Raw genomic sequence first — 22,017 nt, 5'->3', positions numbered from 1 at the left:
ACACTAGCAGGAAAAAGGTTAGCCTGGAAAAAACTTTTTGAGAAGGCAAAATCCCACCCTGGGCTGTCGAGGCATTGATGATGATGCGTGTACTTTTTTAGTCCTTAAACTGAAGTGAAATTCTGTATATCTTTTTGTTCTTAATGGTGCACTAATTTCTATTTCCTAAGTTATTTTATGTTATTTATACTGTCATAACTGCTTGGTTGTTCAATATTTTGTAATCAAAATTTTTCTGTTGCTACTCAAAGTTCTTGTTCTCTTGTTCTATAATGATTGCTGAATCAAATGTATTTTTTCTTGTAAAAAAATGTCACATTCATTTTTATTCATTAACAAGGTTTATATGAACTTTTACCTATTTCAGTGAAATGGACAAGCTCTCTAAACAAATTCAAACTCTCACCAAGGAGAGAGATGAAACGATTGGTCGTGAGAGTGGTTTAAAAGAAAAGATCCGGGAGTGTAGGAATCAACTTCTAGATCCAATGTTTAAGGACGCTGAGAAAAAACATCGAAGCAAGTGCATAGAACTGAGAGTAAGTCATCTAAATAAACAAATTATTTAACTAGAATTATTAAAAATAACTATTTATTACTTAACTAGAAAATTATTTCATTGAAAATTCATATTTAGTTATAATACATTATGATTAAAAGCAAGGGGAAAAAAAAGAAAGGTTGAGGTGCAAAAGTGTTCTAGTTAAGTAATAAATAGTTATTTTATTCCTTTTATCTTTCCTTTTATCCTTTTTTTCTCATGGAAATAAGTATTCGTCTTATTATCATATGCAAGGTGATCTTTGTGTTTAATTTTGTGAGACTTTAAATATTTAATATTAATTGTTTCACTTATTTTATTTGTTAGCATTTTAAGACTCATCTACTCAGAATACATTTTTTATCTGATGTTTACTTTTATTTATCGAATTTTAGACTACACAGCTTGCTTGTGAAGATTTGAGCAAATATTATATGGCTCTAAATAAAGCAATAATCAACTATCATCAAATAAAAATGTCTGAAATTAACAAGATCATCAAAGATTTATGGAGGGATACATATGCTGGAAATGGTAGGTGTGCATCACTTGAATTGTACTTTTTGCATTTTATTACATTAGTTCTGTATTGTACTTTTTGCAGATATTGGTATGGTTTTTATCAAGGTCTTTCTTTTCTTTCTATGCTGGAATTATATTTGATGTGGGTTTAAATCAGTGGCAGGAAGTAGCACACTGCAAGTAGTGAAGCTACATTTATTACTAATTTTTCAAATTTGATGGGTACAAATCTTAGCTTTTCTTTCAATGGATGCAATGAAATTGACGATATAAAATTATGTACAAAAATTTCTTATTTAAAATCACATATAATTAATACTTAAAACGAACCATTATGTAAAATAGATAATTAATCACTTTCGTCACACTTTCACATATGTGTGCACATTCGTAAAACATTGATGTTATTTAAAAGTAAAGGAACATATTTTTGATATACACTAGCGTGCAAAAGTTTTTGGTCAACGCGTGAAAAGCATTTTAACCTTTCTATGTGGATTTATTTATTTATTTATTTTTTGTAAAGATGATTTCCATTTTATTTACTCAAGCTAACATATATATTGCACTTGATTTCAGAATTTTTACTTTTCTTGCAATTTAATGGAAAATTTAATCTTCTTTGGATTAAATTTAAATATTTGTACTCAGTTTAGTTGAATATTTCTTTTTGTCTCATAAGAACTAATTCTTCAAAAATAAATGTCAATATTAAATGAAAGTTAAAATCACGATTTTCCTAAATAAAATGCAAAACTTTTGCTTATTTGTTAAAATTGTATTTTCAACCAAAAAATTGTATCTTTCAATTGTATTTTCAACCAATTCTTAGATGTAAGAAAATCGCTTCATGAAAATCGAATACACGACTGATATAAAAATTGCATTTGATTTAAAATGACTTTCAAAGCGCTAACTTTACTTTCTGGTTGATAAGATATTGAGAATGTTTAGGAATAAAATTATACATTATTTATTACATTTCCAATCAACCATCTATATTGAGTTTGACCAAGACTTTTGCACACTAGGGTACTGAATTTCTCGGTGCTAAAAGAGCCTTTCTTAAATTAAATATTCGCTGTCGAAAAAGGCATAAAAAGTTGAAAGTTAAATTTAAAAAATTTTAAAAAAATGCTTTGCAATAACACACTTGTTCATGTAAACATGAATGAATATTTTTTTAATTATTCCCTAATATCTAATGTAAGCCAATTTCTTAGTCAAAACCATTATAATCATAGGTGTAAATTTAAGTTCTGCAACAAATTTTGTCTCCTTAAATTAGTGAAGTAGTTACTACAATTTCAAAGTACTTTGTAGTCACTTCACTTAAAAAAAAAAGTAATTGTAGTTAACTACATTTGTAACAAATAGTTGTAGTGGTAGTAAACTACAACAAAGAAGTAGTTTTCCCGACCACTGGTTAAATATGCTCTTACAGTTTCATTATTTGAGTTAAAAGACCATATTTTATGAATTTGTAACTTTTGTCCTAATATTTTCTTAGGCTTTAAGATAATGCTTTTTTTAAAAAAAATTTTTATTTAAGATATTGATTACATCGAAATCCAGTCCGATGGTGACACTGAGAGTGGTCTTGAAAAAAGTCGACGCACTTACAATTATCGAGTAGTCATGTTTAAAGGTGATACTCCTATTGATATGAGAGGAAGATGCAGTGCTGGACAAAAGGTGGGTCCAATTTTTCTTTTTACTTGTTTAATATTTATTTTAACAATTTCTAGTGTTTAAAATACGCCCAGCAAATTTTTCATTGAATAACTAGGAGGAAGAAGTTGCCTGAAAAATCAATCAGGTCCTTATCAAAATTTTTATAATTGGAAGATTAATATGATTGCTTTTACTTAAACATGGAGCAATTTTTTTATTCACTTTTTATTTTGATTTTTTAAGTTTTGCTTTCAGTAATTTAATGATTTGTTTCATAAAATGTTGTATTTTTAATGAGGTGCTATCTTATAACTTAAATTCATTTTTTATTCCTTGAAGATGTAACTAAGAACATTAGTTTTCAAAACAGAGGTTAGTAATAAAATCAGACTACAGTTAATAAAATAAAACTACTATACCCAAACTAATAAGTTTGTAATGAATTAAATTGAGTTTTTTTTCTTTTTTTTTTTTTTTGCTTTGATGAACTATGACACTATGTAGCTGTGTGTATATATATGTAACATTTTTCTTTTAGGGGGGGGGGGTAAATTTTAACTAATATAATTTGTAGAATCCTTCTACTAATCAACAAACAAATATTTACTTTGTATTTTTCTCTCCTCAAACTCTCTTTTGATTTAATGTATATTTAAATGAATATGTTAATTGTTATTAAATCATATATCAGGACAAATATCCAAGTCTGTCTATCAGGCTTGTCCAAATATATCAGGACAAAATATTGTTTTCCTGAAAAAAAATATTTTGTCCTGATATTTTGCTTTTTGTCCTGATATTCTTGATTTTTGTAAGTAATTAGAACATCCCATTTTGTTTTTACCTTGAAGTGAAATCACAGCAAATATGCCACTTAACATTTCAAGAACAAAAAATTTAATCCGTCTTTTTATTTTACTGAATTTTTCTAATAGAAATCGCAACATTTAATAGTTCCAATTTAGGGACTGTGTACCAATTATTATGGTTTAGGAATATAACTTTACCCACTTAGGTCTCTGTTTAAGCCTTTTTGAGAACGCAGTCAATCTATGAAAAGGAGACTATTAACAATATTAAATAATCAACTATTTACGGTGATCAATTCAGGTGTTATACATTTATTTATTATTTTAAGCAAATGCAGTAACAATTCTGGACTTTGGTACTTTTATAATTCTTAATTTGTCTCTTTCATGTAATTTTTAAAAATGATAGATTCTAATCAACATGTCATGGAATTTTATATGATGAATTGGGGATCATCCACTAAAATTACTTTTGTTAAAAAATGTTAAGTGGCATATTTGCTGTATTTTCGTTTCGAGATAATTGAAATCCCACTTTAAAAGTATTTGATTAAGAAAATCTCGAACTCAATTTCAAATGTTAATTATATATTGGTATGAAGAAAGGAAATATTAACTAATTGAAGTTAGTTATTTTTTTTAATGCAACAGTTCTATATAAACTCCCAGGCATTGATATAAAATAACTATTATGAGTTGTTATATTCAATATAAGGCAAACTTAGGAAATTCTCCTATTGGCCAGTGGCAGAATTTTTAAGTGTGGCCGCATTTTAAAATACATGGCTACTTCATACCCTCCAACTGCTACGGAATTTCCGTAGTTTCAGAAATCTTCTTTTCAGACTGTAGCAAAATTAATGTCTTAATATTTAAAAAAAATTAATTTTAGCGTAACTTGTCCACTATTACTTATAAAAGTGCAAGCCATATGGCTAGATTCTTAAGTTCTGATAAAAGTTTTATGAGAGATCCATTTGCTTTAAAAATTTCTACTTTGATTCGATACCACTAGAAAGAATTATTTTCAAAATCTTCATGAGTTGCAGGGTATGCTACTTTTTAAAATGAAGAAAATTTTATACAATTTAAAAAACTATTAAAAAAAATAATTTCTTTTGAAGCATTTCTTAACATAGGCATAACCATGTTCATTTTTAAAACATCGAAAAATTTGAGAAGCAAGCAGGAAATTATCAGAATATTAGTAATTTTCAGAATGATATATTCATATTAATTCTATATTTATGAAAATACTAATAATAAAAGGTGCACTTTTGACCAGCTGACAATTTTTTAATTGTCATTTGTTCTATTTAGTCATCTTGTAGCCAGTAGAGATCATTAGTTTGAACTAAATGATACAATATTGATAAAATTACTCTGAAAATTGGCTATTCTGAACAGTCATTCTGACATTAAAAAATATTTTATTTTGTTATTCTTTTATGATATAATTTGCATTTACGTAGAGCAAAATATGCTTTGGTTTTGCTTTGCCTTTTTTAAAAGTCATCTGGTATATGTATGATGTTTAAAAAAAAAGTCCTGATTTTGTTGTAATTTTTTTATTTATTTATATTATTTTTTTTCACAAATGTTGTCTTGATTTCTTTTTTAGGCTCACTACAAAGATTTCATTTATGTAGTTACTTACGTTTATAATTTTGTTTAATGACATTAACTATTAGTAACAATTATTTATTAACAGGAATTATTTTTGAACTATTTTCTCTGTAGAATTTTAGGTTTTTCTTTCAGTTTTTCATATTGAAATTAACATCAATACCAATTGGAAAAACTTATTTTTACCAATATATCATGTGTTAAATACATCAATCATATGTCACCCTCTTAAAAGGTAATGATACATATTGATATCTGCATATAACTCTTAAAAGTAAACTTACCGAACAAAACTTTTTAGTAACTTATAAATTTAAAACATGTGATTTTTCCAAAAAATATTAAATTTGGATGCAAAATCTTTATGTAATTATATATATATATATATATATATATATATATATATATATATATATATATATATATATATATATATATATATATATATATACACAAAATTCTCCCTAAGAATAAGAAAGGGCTAAGTGCTTCCTCACAGAAAAGGGCATTTTGAGCTGTTTTAAAAAGGCATCCCCAATTTTTAAACCACCCTCTTATACTATTATATGTGTATATTTTACAAAGTAATTCTCACTCATTACCAAAATAACAGAAAAATATGAAGCTTTCGAATAATAATTAATAGCAGGCGAAAAGACAAGTGTGAATTTTTTTTTAAAAAAATAAAAAGTAAACTAATAAATAAAGGATTAATTGAAAAACATCTATAAAGCTTTCTTTATATTTTAAACTGAAAATTATAAGAAAATAAATATTTAAAGGTGCATTTTTAAATAATAGTAAAATTTAATATGACTAAAATATTCATTAATATTAGCTCCACCCCTCCCCCAAAAAAATGAGATATGGATATTTCTGGGGCTGAATATCATACAAATTTTAACAATATAACTGGACAACATAAAAAAAAAATCTTATTAAAATGAAGGCAAAAAATTAAAAATTGATTTGAAGTTAAATAATTATCAATAACTAAATAAATAAAAAAGAGACTTTTCATTAAAACAGATGGTTAAGAAAACCATCTTTTCCTGAAGAAATAAAATTTAAAAAACAGTGTTTTTAAGGAATGGCGGCTTTTGTTCTACAAAAAGGATGAAGAGGGCAGATTAGGTGGGCTACCCTTTTAAAAATGCTTGTGGAGAACACTGTATATATTTGAATGAAAAATTGAATGCCTATTTCTTTTATAAAGTTAATGTTTGCATTCAGGAAAAATTTAAAGGTGGATGAATACTGGAAAAACTATTTATTAGTCATATATAAGCTATTTTCTATTTCAGGTGCTGGCGTCTTTAATAATTAGATTAGCTTTAGCAGAAACATTTTGTTTGAATTGTGGGATCCTGGCATTGGATGAACCAACAACTAACCTTGATCGTGAAAATATCTCTAAATTAGCTAAAGCACTTGTCGAGTATGTTCAACATTTCCTTTCAATCTACTGCTTCCCATAATGTCAATAATCATTTTCTTGACATTATACTTCTGTTGCAAGTTAAGAAAAAACCATTATCCCTATGGAAAAAGCCTTTTTGCATCTGAGTATATGCCAAATGGCTGCAAAGCTCGCAGCCCGAACATACCTCAACATTGCTGTATTGCCTCCTTTTGACTTGCTTTCTAATTAACTACAGTAATCAACACTTAATACAAATTAATAAAAATGATATCAAAAATCGCATATCAAAAATTTCTTTTCGCATATTAAGAAACTAATGAAGGAATAATAAATATTATTTCTTGCAGAAATTTTTTTTTACCGCAGAACAAAAGTAAAAATTTTTTATCTTGCATTTGATTTGCTAAGAACGTGTCAGCATAAGTCGCAAAATTTTTAGAGGTCCAATGAAATCTAATGCTCTTGCAATGTCATGTAGTTCTGTTTTTTCTTCAAGAACGAATGCTCTCCTTATTTATCGCAAAGTCTAGGATTCCAGCTAGACTACGAAACCATAACCTTTTTTTAAAATATATCTATGATATATAATGCAAGCAATAGCATGAATTATATTTCCAACTGACGTGTTTAACTTTTAAAAGCTTTTATATTGTTTTGAAAGCTTATTTTCGCCAATTACAGTCGCCAATTTTTACTTAAATCCTATACCGCAATGGCTTTTTCTTAACTTGCACCGGAGTATAGATTAACTTGCACCGGAGTCTATTTTATCAGAAATTTTCTTATACATTTTTTTTTTCAAATTGAGAACCATTAATGAAAAATCTGATCTGTGAAAAACTTTTGTTGATTATGAAAAACTTTGCTTTTGGGTAAATATTTTGATTGAATATTATTTATTAACTGTGCTTGATTTTTAAACTTTGCAGTTCTGAAAACTTAATCTATCACAAAGCCTTAAAGTATAATGATATTCCACAAGAGAAGGTGTTGAGTTCTCCCATTAACTTCTTTAACCATTTTTTTTTTATGTCAAAATTATATTTCAACATAAATCTAGACACATAATTAATTTTATGATAGTTTTAAAGAGTTCATGTAAAGCATTTATTAACAATTTGTTTGGAAATTAATACAGTGAAACCTGCACAGTTGTAGTGCTATATTTTACTTTAGTGGTTAAATAATAAATGAGATGGGATCAGAATCAACAAAAGATAAGCACAGAAATATCAGAAGTTTCTTTATTTAAAAATTTTTTTTATCAGGTTTTGAAATTTATATGAAAAGCCAATTATAAATTATTTTAATTTTATTAAATTGCTAAAAATGATAAGCAAAACCCACATAATCACTAGTATTTAGATACTTTTAAGCTATTTTTCACCTTACTCTATGGCTACTTATATTCTTATTAAATACATACCTGCCAACTTTTAATCCCTTCCATTATCATTTTCCCCTGTGGTATTAAAATGAAATTAAAACTTCAATTTTAAGCAAACAAATACGTTGCATTTGAAAAAACTTAAGTTGACAACCATGATGGTAACGCATATTGATATATGTGCTTAATTTTTGTAAGAATAGTGGTGATCAAAATCATTTAAAAATTAAGTTTATAAAAGAAAAAATAGTATATATTTACTACCACTTCAAATATGAAAATAAAATCTTCCGGAAAATCCGGAAGAGTTGGCAGGTATGTAAATATATTTGATTTAATGAAATTGGGAATTTGGTTATTTTAGTACTATTTTCATTATAATTTTATTATTGACTTTATAGGATTGTGAAAAGCAGGTCAGCACAACGTAATTTTCAATTGATTATAATTACTCACGATGAAGACTTTATAGAGCTGCTTGGGAGATCTGACAATGTGGACTATTTTTATAAAGTTTCGAAAGATAACTAGTAAGTTTCATCAGTCTTTATAAAGTGGTTTGTATAGACCTTTATAAATATAAACCTCTCATTTATAACTATAGGTTGCCAGTGTAATTTTCATCTCTGCTTTCATTTTATATGTGTACAGTGAAACCTCTCGGGAGCGACCACTCTTTCAGGGTGCATAGCGTTTTAAAAAAGTGCTTAAAGGTGCTTATTTTTGATTTTCGTTTTTTAAACGCCCTTAAAGGTGCCTTTTTCATTTGGTGTTTTTTAAATAAAAAAAGAGCTTAATTTTCCCTTTTCCGAAATGTGATATTTTTCTTTACCATGTTGATTTTCGCCACAAATTATGCAAAAAGACATTGTCCTAGTCAACGTTTTCGCAATTAATTCAACCTCAATCTATTCCGGTTTTCCTGTCTGTAGTGTATGAAAGCACCATTTGTTTTGCATTTTTGATGAAATACTTGCGGGACCGCACTTGTGTATACTGAGCTGGATTCAGTGTGTGGTAAGGATTTTTTACTCTCATGTGCAACCCTGCTGCATTATGCAAGAGATTCTCAATTTCAGACTTCATTTCCCACCCTCTGTAATAGAATCGAAAAATCTCTTGTATTTTTGCTGATTACAGGGACCAACTAAACATTAGTGATAGAAAATTTCATTTCTCATGTTAATTTCATTGTTTGTGACGCTCCATCGTCTTCGTCACTGTAAATGAAACCGGATAAAACCATAAATTGTCAAAAACTTGCCAACCCTGTCGAATTATAATATTTTTCAAAGCGCTTAAAAATATTTTCTGAGTGCTTAAAAGGTGCTTATTTTTTGTTGAAAAATTTGGCTATGCACCTTGTGTCTGTTCCACAGTAAAATGATCGTTAATGGTGATTGTTCTTTCTTAGAGGCTACCTCCATTGACTTCAAAATATTATTGAAGGTACATGATTTTTTTCGCAAACGATTTTAGTTTGTCATTTTCTTGGCACTTGTGTTGGCGTCATGAAAGCTGGATTGAATAAAATTTTGCTTCACTAAAAATTATCCCTTCTGATGTAATTATGTGTAAAAACAAATGTACCAATGAAGAAGGATAGAATTGTTTTAAATAAAAAAAAAATTTTTTTGTTTAAGTTTGCTTTTGATTTTATATCATAATCATAGTTCGATTTAAAAAATGCGATGAGCTTTGTTGGTTTGAGATACTTAGTTCTTTCGGAAGAAAACTTTTTTTTTCAAATTCAACTTTTGATTCTAAAATTAAATCAATGAATCAATCATAAAATTAAATCAATCAATCATATCATAAAATCATGAATCAATCATAAAATTAAATCAATCAATGAATTTGTCATTGTCTTTAATGCACTCTGACTGCAACATGAGATTGTAGATCTCTTTCAGAGATCGTCAAAAAGAGCTCTCTAAATAAGAACCTCATGCTAATATATTGAATAAATTTTAATCTACACATTTGTTTTGTTAATATTTTTTATTTTCATATTTTATCGTGTGTTCTTTTTTCTTTTTTTACTTCTTCCGCATTGGTGCAGAAGTTTGCCTGATCGTTGGAAGAAATTTTAATGGGTCTCTCTTAAAGCTTTTCTTCAACACAAAGTCTATGGCAAAAATTCTGCACCTCCCAAAAGCGGTCACAATACAGAGGTGGTCTTTTCTATTGATATCACTATGTACAAATATATAAAAATAAAACATATTGGTAAAATCAGATAATAAATCAATCTTTAAAGTTTTCTGATTATGGGTGGAGGGACACTTAAATAGAAAAAAAAAAGACTACTCTTTGTGATAAAAAAAATAAAATTTTTATTAGTAGTAGTACATGGCATGAGCATACTTTTAAGATATTGGGTAACTTTAAATTCAATGTCTAAAGATTATACTGAGGAAAGGGAATAAAATTAAATATGGTCTAGGCATAAAAGATATTGTTTTGACTGTACTTTTTAACCACTAATTTATAAGAAACCAAAGCAAGATCTATGTAGAATTATTGTGGTATTGTTTACCACATATGTTATATTAGCTATCACATAAATACATTTTTATTTTTAACCTTATTGTAGATTCAAGTACAATATGCTTTAATTAATTGATAAAAAACTGCATTCATGCAATCTTGTTACTTTTGGTATGGTATTAGTTTTTAATTAATTACTTTCATATGTTATTATACTTTAAATTAATTAATAATTTGAGTAGGATTATATTGAGTTAATTACTACACCCATGTGATCAATTATGAGTAATTTACTTCCCTCAACAATATTTTTATCTTCAAATGGAATAAAGGTTTTGAAGTACAAAGATATTTGTTTTGAATTTATACCTTTTTATATGTCTGTCATTGCCAAAGCAAATAAGGTATTGTTTTCTATGTATTTTTGACGGCTAAATCAGTTGCGTTGAAAACCAAGTGGATAAAACTAATAGTTTTGAAGTTGTAAAGATTTTATAAGTAAAAGGGTGAAACTCAAAAATTAAAATTTTCAGTCATAAAATCCTCATTACTTCCTAAGTTTTATTACTGATTCTGATTTTATAGTATTTACTGTAAAAATTTTCTTCAGGAACAATACATTATGTGTCAAGATGCTTTTGTAATACATCATAGCAAAACCAGATGTTTTATTAGATACTAATGCAAAACTACACAAAAAATATGATTTTGATACATAAAATTTTAAAACTATTGATTCTATTGATTTGTTTTGGTTTCATTCTATATAACATACAAAAAGCACAATTAAGAAGAAGTCGAACACTTGCCTAGATAAGAGTGTCAATTATGTAAATAGTATAAGTATGAAATTGTATTTTTTTTTTTTCTTATACGTTAAACCTAAGCAACTTGACCATCCTATAAATTAGAAATTAGTTTCCTGGCATCGGTGTAAAAAAAATAATTTAAGAAAAATAATTTTAAAAAAAATTACATTTGAAACAATATCTCAATTGTTTTGATTGAAATATATTTTCTCTCTTCTCTTCCCAGTATAAGTCTTCGATATGGAATATAAAGTTGTGCTTATATTTCTTTATAACAATGATAAAAATTTGAAGATTTAATTAAGAGTTTGCTTTACTATGTGACTTATTCGAAACAAGAATGATATTTAAAAGGAAGACAAATTATTTTCAGATAGATTATGTAGGAAAAACAACGTTGCTATAAAGTGTCCAAAATTTGCTTAATTTTTGAAACCTCCAAAAAGCTAATTATATCTTTTAATGTGTGTGAAAATGATATCAGAACTAGTTTACAAGGAAGAAATAAGAACATGTGATACAGAATTCTCATAAGTTTTGGAAATATGATTTTGGATAAAGAAGTGGGAAATGTTGCATGTTCTAGACAAAATTATTGATAAACCAAGGAAACTACCAGTCTTGAAATTTACATCAACATTAAGTAACTAATGAGGTTTGAATTAAATAAATTTAACATCTATTGCAATTTTTTTAAATTCTACTGCAACATGGGTTTCATTTTTTTTTTTTTAATTCTTGCAATAATTTATTGTTTCAAGTGTTTTTAAATCTAATCATATTAGTACTTCGATGATACTATTCTCCAGACTAAGAGCAATTAATGCAAATAATAATAAGTAAGTTTTATTGCTTATTGGATTAACGAAATAACATGTTTCTGATGTAATATTGCAACTCATAGATAAACGTCTTGAATTTTGTTGACACCTGGTGAAAATTAAAATAGTTGAGAAATTTTTTTTTTTTTTGGATACTTTTAAAATTATTCCGTAATCTATATAATTACCATTTTCCTTTATTTCTTATTTTTTTGAAGTTCTTTTTCTTTATATTTTTAATAAAGCTCTTTTGTAAAGTGAAACAAACTTAAGTTCTGATTGATTTACTTTCTTTTCTAGTGCTTTCTCAAAAGTGTCGAAGCTCTACATCTCAGATATGGCGTAACTGTGTTAAACTCTGTGATCACACATTCTATGTTATGTATATTAGTAACTGTATGTTTTGTTAAATATATAATTTTATACCATTTTAAGTTGTTATTTGTAATTAATTTTTATACATAACTTAGCCTAAACTATGCATTGGTTTTGGTTACTCAGTTTTCATCTATACCATCCTAGTTTAAAATACTTCTTGAACCAAGACAGCGTTACAGAGTAAATCCATTGTCATAAGCTAGTGTGAAAACTCGTTGGAAACAAATGATTTTAAATACAAAAATAATAATTTTAATAATAAAAAAAAAATAATAATTTTAATAATAAAAACAAAAATAATTTTAATAATAAAAACAAAAATAATTTTAATAATAAAAACAAAAATAATAATTTTAACCCACACAAAGCTTGTACTACCAAACAAGTTTTAGACTATAATGTTGTCACTTTACATTAATTTGTAACATTCAAATGATTCTTCAAGTTTAAACTCTTTTTTTTTGTCCAACACATTTGGTTTTGTGAGTTATGAATTCTGTAACTTAACCCAGCGGTTCCTAAATGGTGTTCTGCAGAACCCTAGGGAAAAAGTGAAAGGGATTTTGTGAGTTTGTTCTTTTTATTACCAGTGATGAGTTTGAATCCTCTGATTATGATACAACTTTTAATTCATAATTTATTTAATCTTTTGGTTGCATTTAGTAGATTATTTCAAATACAAAAATAATGATTTTAATTACAAAAATAATAATTTTAATAATGAAAACTAAAATAATTATTTTAACCCACACAAAGCTTGTACTACCGAAGAAGTTTTTAGACTGTAATGTTGCCACATTACACCTTACATTAATTTGTAACATTCAAATGATTCTTCAAGTTTAAACTCTATTTCTTGCTCAGCTTTAGAAATTAAGTAAAATTTCTTGTCCAGCTTTTTTAGTTTTGTGAGTTTAAGATTCTGTAATTTTACCCAGCGGTTCCCAAATGGTGTTCTGCGAGGAACCCTAGGGAAAAAAAGTGGAAGGGGTTTTGCGAGTTAATATTTTTTATCACCAGTGAAGAGTTTTGATCCTCTGATTGCATTTAGCTACAACCTGTAACTCATAATTTATTTAATCTTTCGGTTGCCGTTATGAAATTATTTAAAATAAAATGCCAATGAAAAAGAAATGGCATTTTTGAAGCAATATATTGAACAAATTATGAAAAGAACAGGCATATTATAAAATATTGCATTACTATTTTCGATCACGCTTTTGAAATAAAAATAAAATAATCCTTTAATCAAGAAATGATTCCCCAATAACCATTTTCATCAACAGTTTTCACATTGAAGTAAACCATAATTCATTTTATTTTATTCATTTATGTATATATGCCAAAACATTCATAAGACTGCATATAGAGCAAGAACTGCAAATTTAATTGTCGAACCTAATTTAATCAAACTAATTTAAGATTATTAATGATAAAGCGTTAAAAAATCTTCAATCCTTTATTTAAATATTTTAAAAATAGTTTTTTGAAGGTTATAACGTACACAATTGCATTATTAAACTTTAATTATGAAGTCTGGATTCGATGGCAGACATCATTTTGACGATTTTGCTAAGACACGAAACCGCATAGATTTTAGCTGAAATTTTAATACAATCCCCACTGGCACACCTAGGGTAAAATTATTGGAATGACTGATATTTAAGTAATATGCAGATCTGATTTAATTTCTTACATTCAGTAATTTATAAGACGAGCCGTGATGGATCAGGGGATAGAGCTTTCGCCTTCCAATGAGGCGAACCGAGTTCGAATCCCAGCAATAGCTGGTCGATACCAGGGTGGGTAGCGTTTTTAATAAGTGCTTCAAGGTGCTTATTTCCTTTTTTTAAAAGCCCTTAAAGGTACTTTTTTTCATTGGATGTTTTTAAAAAGTGCTTACTTTTCCCTTTTTCAAAATGAGATTTTTCTTTTACTATGTTGATTTTCGTTTCAAATTATGCAAAAAGACGCAGTTCACATTGTTCTATTCAACTTTTTCACATTTAATTCAACGCCAATCTATTCCGGCATATTGTCAGTCCGTGATGTATAAAAACGCCATTCGTTCTACATGATTAAAAATTTCCTGAATTTTTGACAATTGTCAAAAACAACGCCGAAAGTTTTTTTTTTTTTTACATGACGATTAAAACAAGATAAAACCGTTAATTGTCAAAAACTTTTCAACCCTGCCGAATTATGACATTTTTTTAAAGTGCTTAAAAATATTTTTCAGTGCTTAAAAGGTGCCTATTTTTTTTTGAATAATTTGGCTACGTGCCCTGGATACGAATTCTGTATCCGGCTTGCACTGACCACAATGCTGGCATAAAATATCCTCAGTGGTACATGGATCATGGGTTAGAGTCCTCTTGCCGTTAGGCTAACCGTGGGAAGTTTTGTGGTTTTCCTCTCCATGTAACGCAAATGCGGCTTAGTTCCATCAAAAAGTCCTCCACGAAAGCAAATTTCTCAAAATACTTGATCCAGAAGTTCCCTTGTCTTCTGAATTGAGTTCAAAATTACAAGGCTATGGAGTTGAACATTAGTAGTTGAAAGCCAAAAAACAAAATTCTGTCTGCTGTTCAACGCCGGCTATGAAAAATAAAATTTATAAGACTATTATTTACGTATATTTACACTTTGAGGGTGTGCTAACTCGGAAGGGGACATGTGGCAGGTTATGAAGAAAGACACACCAGCTTTCTTCTAGTGGCAATGACTCAAAGGAATCACCTGTAGTGTGCTACAACATGAATTTTTTTTAAAAAAATATGGAGTCGTCAACAACAGTTACAGATGTACAAGTCGTTCTCCTCTTACACAGCTGCATGAAAGATGAAGTGATATTGTTAATGAATAAAGGTATGATAATTCGGCCATAGAATGTAGTCCAGCTTCCTTTTTATTTTGAGATGTTTGGAGTGATCTTTTCTTGGGGATTGTTCTCCTTGACCAGGATTTTCTGCATCCATCTGTTCAATGCAATGTCTACATTTCGTCTTGCGTCCCTCTATGCATGGGAGATGTATGGTAAGTTTTTTATTATCTATCTGCCTTTTTTTTTTTTTTTTTTTTTTTTGAAAATATTATATGCACCTTTGTTTTAACTGCATCATTTTCCTTTATTAAAATTTTTTACATGCATTTATGTATCTAGGTTCTTATTACTAATAAGTAATTAATATAAATTAAATCAATAGGTTAGATGCAGGACAGAGACATTATCAGGGTGCGTAGCGTTTTTAAAAAATGCTTATTTTTGATTTAAGTTTTTTAAAAGCCCTTAAAGGTGTTTTTTTTTTTTTTTTTTTTTTTGTTCGTGATTTGTAAAAAGGGCTTAATTTTCTATCTTTTAAAAATAGATTTTTTCTTTGCCCTATCGATTGTCATTCTAAATTCCAAAAAATACATGATTTTCACAATTTTTTCTGCAATATTTACCAGAAACTAGTTATTTTATCATGATTATGTAAAGTTTTTGAAAAGGTTTTTTTAATTTTATTGATTTTATGTTTATAAATTAAGAACTTTAAACAATAGAAGGAAATAATTCTTATTACTGCACATATCCTAATTATGATTTTTTTTTTTTAGAAAGTGATTAAAAATATTTTTGGAGTGCTTAAAAAGTGCTTATTTTTTTGTTGAAAAATCTGGCTACACACGCTGACTATACTTTTCTAAATCACAAAAATTTTGAAATTATTTGATTGCCTCAACTAATTATTTAGTTTTACTTATTTATTATTTTAATATTAAGTACATTAAGCTCTAACGATAGAGAAAATTCAAATTTCATAATCATTTTTATTGTGAAAAGGTGCTATATTGTTCAAAGAAGGAAGTTTAATTTCTTCTGTTTACCATAGTTGATTTAATTGAAGTTAGCAGAGTGGAGGAAAAAGTTGTTTCCTAAGTTTAAAAAAATTGAAATTCCTTAATTTTAACAAATAAATGTATTTATACAAATTCAAAATTCTACTTGATAATTTTTTTAAACTATAATTTCAAGGTTCTTAATTGTCCTGATATTCCTGATTAAAATTACGTCCCAACTTTTGGCTTTCTGTCGTAATGTTTATGATTTTTCTATGCATTCAGAACATCCCATTCGTAAAGTGCAGTTTTAAAAATAATCTATTTAAAGAATTAATTAAAAAATTTGAATTTTTTATGTAACATCTTTTTGTGTAAATTAATATCGCTTATAAAAATTGCAAAATTTGATAGTTGAAATGTGGGACCTTCTACTAATTATAGAAATGGTTCAGGCTTATAGCCTTTGTGATGCCACAATTGGCATTACATATTTATTTCCTATCTTTTTAAAATATCCTTCATTACTTAAGCTTATTTTTATTAATAGAATTACATTTAAAAATAAATCAAAAACTTAATCTTTTTAAACGAACATAAAATATTTATTTCTTCTCTTCCAGATCAATGTAACGGATACTTTTTTTTATTTCATTACTAATGCAGACTTATAAATTCACTGTCGCCTCTAATCGAAAACAAAAATCTATTTATAACTTTTTATTCTAAATTTCCAACGGCTAAATGTTTCGGTTGCATGGTTGTAATAATTCTCATAAATTTGTAGGCGACTCGTGATCACCAAGGTGTTCTTTTAAATCCATGTTGATATGCTAGTTGGCTTTGTTTTGGCTATGGTATATTAGGAAAAATCGCCAAATTATGGATCTCCTACCCATACTTTCTCTGTCCGTTGAGAATAATTATATTCACTTTTAATTTCAAATTTGTGGAGGCTGGGAGCCCTTTGGGGGCATCCCCAGTCTCAATTTTCTAACCGTCAGAAATGATATTCTGGCTGTATGATCTCTCAATCGAGAGTATTCTGATTTGATCCCTTTAAGGGATTTCTTATTTTTTGGATGAAGAAATGGCCATTGTCTAAATCTCAAATTATGCTTAATAAAATCTAAATTTACATTCAACGATTTGTACATTATTTCCTGGAAACTCAATTGTTCAATTCATTCATTAATGGCCTAAATGAACATTCATGTACTACACTATACAACTATGGGCGGCTACTGACGGAGACACAAACCTTCCGTCATAGCCTTGCTTGCAGCACGATTCCTAGTTTCAAAATTTTTGAGAATTAAATGGTTTGATGAAAAAAAGCTCAATTAGCAATTTTATCAAATCAAAATTTTAAAGGGATAATTTCAGGGATCATTCACTTATTTATTATATTCGGCAAATGGTGGTGGGTTGCCACAGTTGACTGAAATGCTACTATTTTCGGCATGAGGCGATTATGGCAACTTTTTATGCCTGAAAAGGCTAAAGAACTATTTTCAGAAAAAAGAGACTATTGGGAGACTTTTCTGTACTCCTAGCGTTGTTTTATTTAACATAAATTGGGTTGAAAACCTGCAGCCCACGGGAGCTTCTAAACATACTAGATTTTTATTTCCCTTAAAAAAGTTTAACATTTTGAATTGCGTAATCACTTTTCACAATATATATATATATTAATTATATTTGCTAAATCAATTATTGATAAAAGGAAAATTTTCTTTAGAAAAAGTTTTTTTGAATGAGTTCTAGAAATTAAAAGTATTTAATTTTCTATCATATTGGCCACCAACTTGACTGAATGGATCGTAGTATATGACAATTAAATTATTTAATAAAGTTTCAGTCCTATTTTTATTCTGATTTAGGCATATATTTTCATAGTTTTCAGCAACTATTTTCAAGCTTTAGGCTATTAAAAGCAGCTATTTTGTTCATTTTTTTTCTCTCTGTGGTAACCTTAAGTAACAAATCTTATGCGATGGAGCTGTGCAGTTTCACAATTATTGATTCATCTCTTTTAATCTAATTTTTAAAATTATCAATTTCAATAATTAAGGCTGTAACCATATCATTAATTTTAACGTTGAATTGAGTGATCATCCTCTAAATTAGTTAAGTAAAAAAATGTTGAGTGGAAAAATTACAACTTTAAAATTGTTTTATTAGAGAGAAGTCTTGAACTCTATTACAAATTTTAATTAAATATTGGTATAAGGAAATATTAACATATTGATACAGCTTATTTCTAATATGGAGAGTGTTATAAACATTTTCTGTATATTTATTTGAAACTTTTATGTGTTGTTCAGTGTATCATTAATAAAACTATACTAGGAACTGTTCCTTTTTCTCTATTCTAAACTAGGTAATTCTGAAGTTCAAATAAATAAATTATTTGTTTGCAATAAAATTGCCTGTATTATATTTAAGCAGTACAAGTTGCGTTTAATTTCATCATCATCTTGGCGCTACAGCCATTGCAGAAACCTCCGTTTTAGACCACCTTTTTCTGTTAGTCCTCTTTTCTTCGTAATTAGTAATTTCATGTACTCTTTAGTTTGTACGTTCCATGGAGTTCTGGGTTTTTATCTAAATCTTGACCCTCCTGATATTTTTTTCACCGTCTATTCTTAGGCTGTCTCCAAACTATTATATTTGTTTTTAACCATAAAACTGTTTATTTGTTCTGATCCTCCAATTTTTTCTTCACAAATTCTGCCAAAAAGCTTCCGTAAAATTTTCCTTTCCCAAGTTTATCGTTTGCCTTTCTCAAAAGTAGTCTGGTGTGTGTATATTGTTCTAAAAAATATTCTGATTTTCGGCATTTTTATGAAATTTTTCTTCTTTTGAGCTTAAATTAAATCAAGCACCTTCATTATTGTTTTAAGTTAACATAATTTGAATTAACGTTTACAATGTGTATGAATTTAAATTGATGGATGAAAGAAAAACCAAATCATTTTGAAGAGTTTTAATAATATTAAAATTTTTGTCATGATGATAATAATTTTAGATACACATTAACACTTATAACAATAAAAACAAATGTATAACAAGATAAAAACAACATAATTTCTCAATTTTATTGAGTCTCACATAAAGAATCTCTCTAAAAGAACTGATAAGAAACAGTTTTTAAAAAAAATGTAGACAATTATTGCAAATTACATCATTGAACAATGATTATTCAGGAAATCTATTGAAACTTATCTGTAATTCATTCTAATTTCATTTATTTACTTATTTTTGGGTAATGCTCAGCTATGTCAAGCTGCTCTGCTTTGTGAAAAAATTTTTACTAGTGGTTTAAAAATTCGTATTTTAATGTTTGGTTTTTGTCAATTTGATTTACAATTTTTTGCGTCTTATATGGTCATTTAAATAATTTAAAATATCATATAAAACGCTAACTTAATTCCAACTATGAGCTTTGTGCAGTTCTGGTAAAATACAGAAAATGAGACAAATTTTAGTTAGTAATTTCTCTACCACCTTATAAAAAAATTTTTTTTGCCGTAAATGGAGCAGTTGACATTTCTGAATGCTGATAGTAAATTCAAACAATGCTTGATGAGACTGTAAATAACTGGGTTTGCAGTTTGTTGAAAACTTTCAAAATCAATAATAAATTGTAGTCGAAAAGTTGGCTTTTTTATTTCATTTTAAAATTTTGTTAATTTTTGTAATAATTAAGAGTTGAAAAGTTCTCCTTTTATATCATGTTAAAATTTTGGTTTGGTAGATATGTAATTAAAAATTTTTGGGAGGGTAAGTGGCAATGTTGGTTGGCAGGTTTTCGAAAATTTTCAAAATTATTAATAATTATGTGGAAAACTTGATATTTTCTTTAGTTATTTTTTTTTTTTTTTTTTTTTTTTTTTTTAGTTGGACAGATTTTTGTTTTATATTCCTTTCGCACAGTGATATTGCACTGTAAATTTGGATAATGCAGGAGACATTGCAAACCATTGAGTTAGTATTTTTTTCCAAATTTTTAAAATCAAAAAAAATTTGCAAGGAAAATGCTGACATTTTATCTAATTCTAAACATTTGTTAATTCTTAAATTTGGCAGATTTTTGTTTTTTTATTTATTTAATTTTTTTTTTTGGTTGACTTTGAATAATCTGGTTGGCAGATATTTTAAAATCTTCTAAATTGAGTGTGAAAAAGTAATTTTCTAAATTATCATATAAAATTGAACAATATCTTATCTTAACTATCTGAATTTTAGTCATTTTATTATTTAATGAAATTTTATGTAATTTTTTTTTCAATATAAATTTTTTTAAAAATCAAATTGCTCACTTAATTGTAAAAAATACTTCCCCTCACAACTATCTATTTCTTATAAAATTAAAAAAAAAAAACATTACAGAAATTAATAGTTACAATAAATTATTTATGTAAATTATATTAAAATCTAAAAAATTAACATAGATTATTTTAAATAAAAGATGCATTTGATAACCCATCAGTACTTTAATGCTTCTTTTAGCTATAACAGCTAAAACAGTTGGCAGTAACAATCTCTTTATAGCTTTTAGCTATAAAGAGATTGTTACTGCCTATCTAGGGAACGTAAATTTTTAATTCCCTGTGTCAAATTTTGATCAACAGAGGCCATTTTTAATCATCTGATTTTGAACACCAAACTTTGGCAATATGGCCAAAACCAAAGGAATTAACAGCTTTTTACATATTCAGACGCCATCAATGTCCAGTGAAACACTATTGAGGAAGAGAAACATCAAAACCTGTATGTACTGGATTTTCCAGTAGACTACTGGATTTTACCAGTTCCTTTTGGTCTTCTGGTTTAATAAAAATTCTGTTTTTTGTTCAATATTAGAAAATTTCTCTGAAATTGAGTAAATTTCCTAATAAAATCCCTATTGAAATAGCATTTTTGCTCTGATTATTGCTTGCTCGAATATTTAAACACGTATTACTGACGCATAATGAAGCGAGCCTCATTTATCGAAATCAGTTTAAAACATTTTTTTGTTCTAAAATGTTCAGTTTTTTTTTCAGTTTTTTAAATTTTTTATTTAGAACTCCCTTTTTAAATTAATTGAAAAGTCTTTTAATTATCTTTGAATTGAATGCCTGTTACTATTCAAAATTATGAGTAAACATAATACACAGCATTTCAAGTTTGTCAATCATCACTGGAAATTATTGCAGTTTTTCTATTTTGATGACCATAAAATTCCCTATGTGTAAAATATTTAGTACACTCAGGAGATTTTTATTATTCCATAAAATCTACTGGATTTTTTCCAATCCATGTTGGCAGCTATGTGAAAGGAGTTGTTAGCGATTATTAGAAACATCTCCATATAGGGCACTAGAATTGATGTCTTCCACCCTGCAATTCCTCCATCGTAATTTGACAGGATTCGTTAAAAATTTTGTTTCTTACTTTAATGTTTCTTCTGTTACGTTATTATCTTGTGTTTTATGGTATTTTGATTAGTATTATAATTTAATAGTTACTTTATCCACATTAATTGCTTTTTATACTAAAGATCGAAGTTAAGATTCAATTGATTTCTGGTTCTACCCTATCTTTGGTGAATACTGGATTGGGGGAAGAATTCTGACCCCTTTAATTTTTCATGACCATTTACTTGACTGTTTTTCCATTCTCTGTGAGAAAAGTGTCAATTAAGGGATTTCAAATAACTTTTGGCCA

General features: G+C 27.5%; 1 protein-coding gene across 3 annotated transcripts in view; it reads left to right on the top strand.

The window, feature by feature from the left end:
- The window catches only part of rad50 (DNA repair protein rad50), a 104,459-nt gene extending 91,923 nt beyond the window's left edge, over positions 1–12,536 (top strand). For all 3 annotated transcript variants that reach the window (XM_087169343.1, XM_087169344.1, XM_087169342.1), the window contains 6 exons: positions 368–539; positions 937–1,075; positions 2,616–2,758; positions 6,477–6,610; positions 8,384–8,512; positions 12,403–12,536. In XM_087169343.1, the coding sequence (XP_087025469.1) occupies positions 368–539; positions 937–1,075; positions 2,616–2,758; positions 6,477–6,610; positions 8,384–8,512; positions 12,403–12,448 (763 nt within the window). In that variant the 3' untranslated portion in view covers positions 12,449–12,536. The remainder of the gene's footprint in view (positions 1–367; positions 540–936; positions 1,076–2,615; positions 2,759–6,476; positions 6,611–8,383; positions 8,513–12,402) is intronic.
- The last annotated feature ends 9,481 nt before the right edge of the window (positions 12,537–22,017 follow it).

This window comes from Parasteatoda tepidariorum, chromosome 8 (genome assembly GCF_982258835.1).
Source record: "Parasteatoda tepidariorum strain Cologne lab strain chromosome 8, Ptep-v5.0, whole genome shotgun sequence".
Lineage (NCBI taxonomy): Eukaryota > Metazoa > Arthropoda > Arachnida > Araneae > Theridiidae > Parasteatoda > Parasteatoda tepidariorum.
The sequence above is the reverse complement of the archived record's forward strand: the minus strand, read 5'-3'. Positions and strand labels throughout refer to the sequence as shown.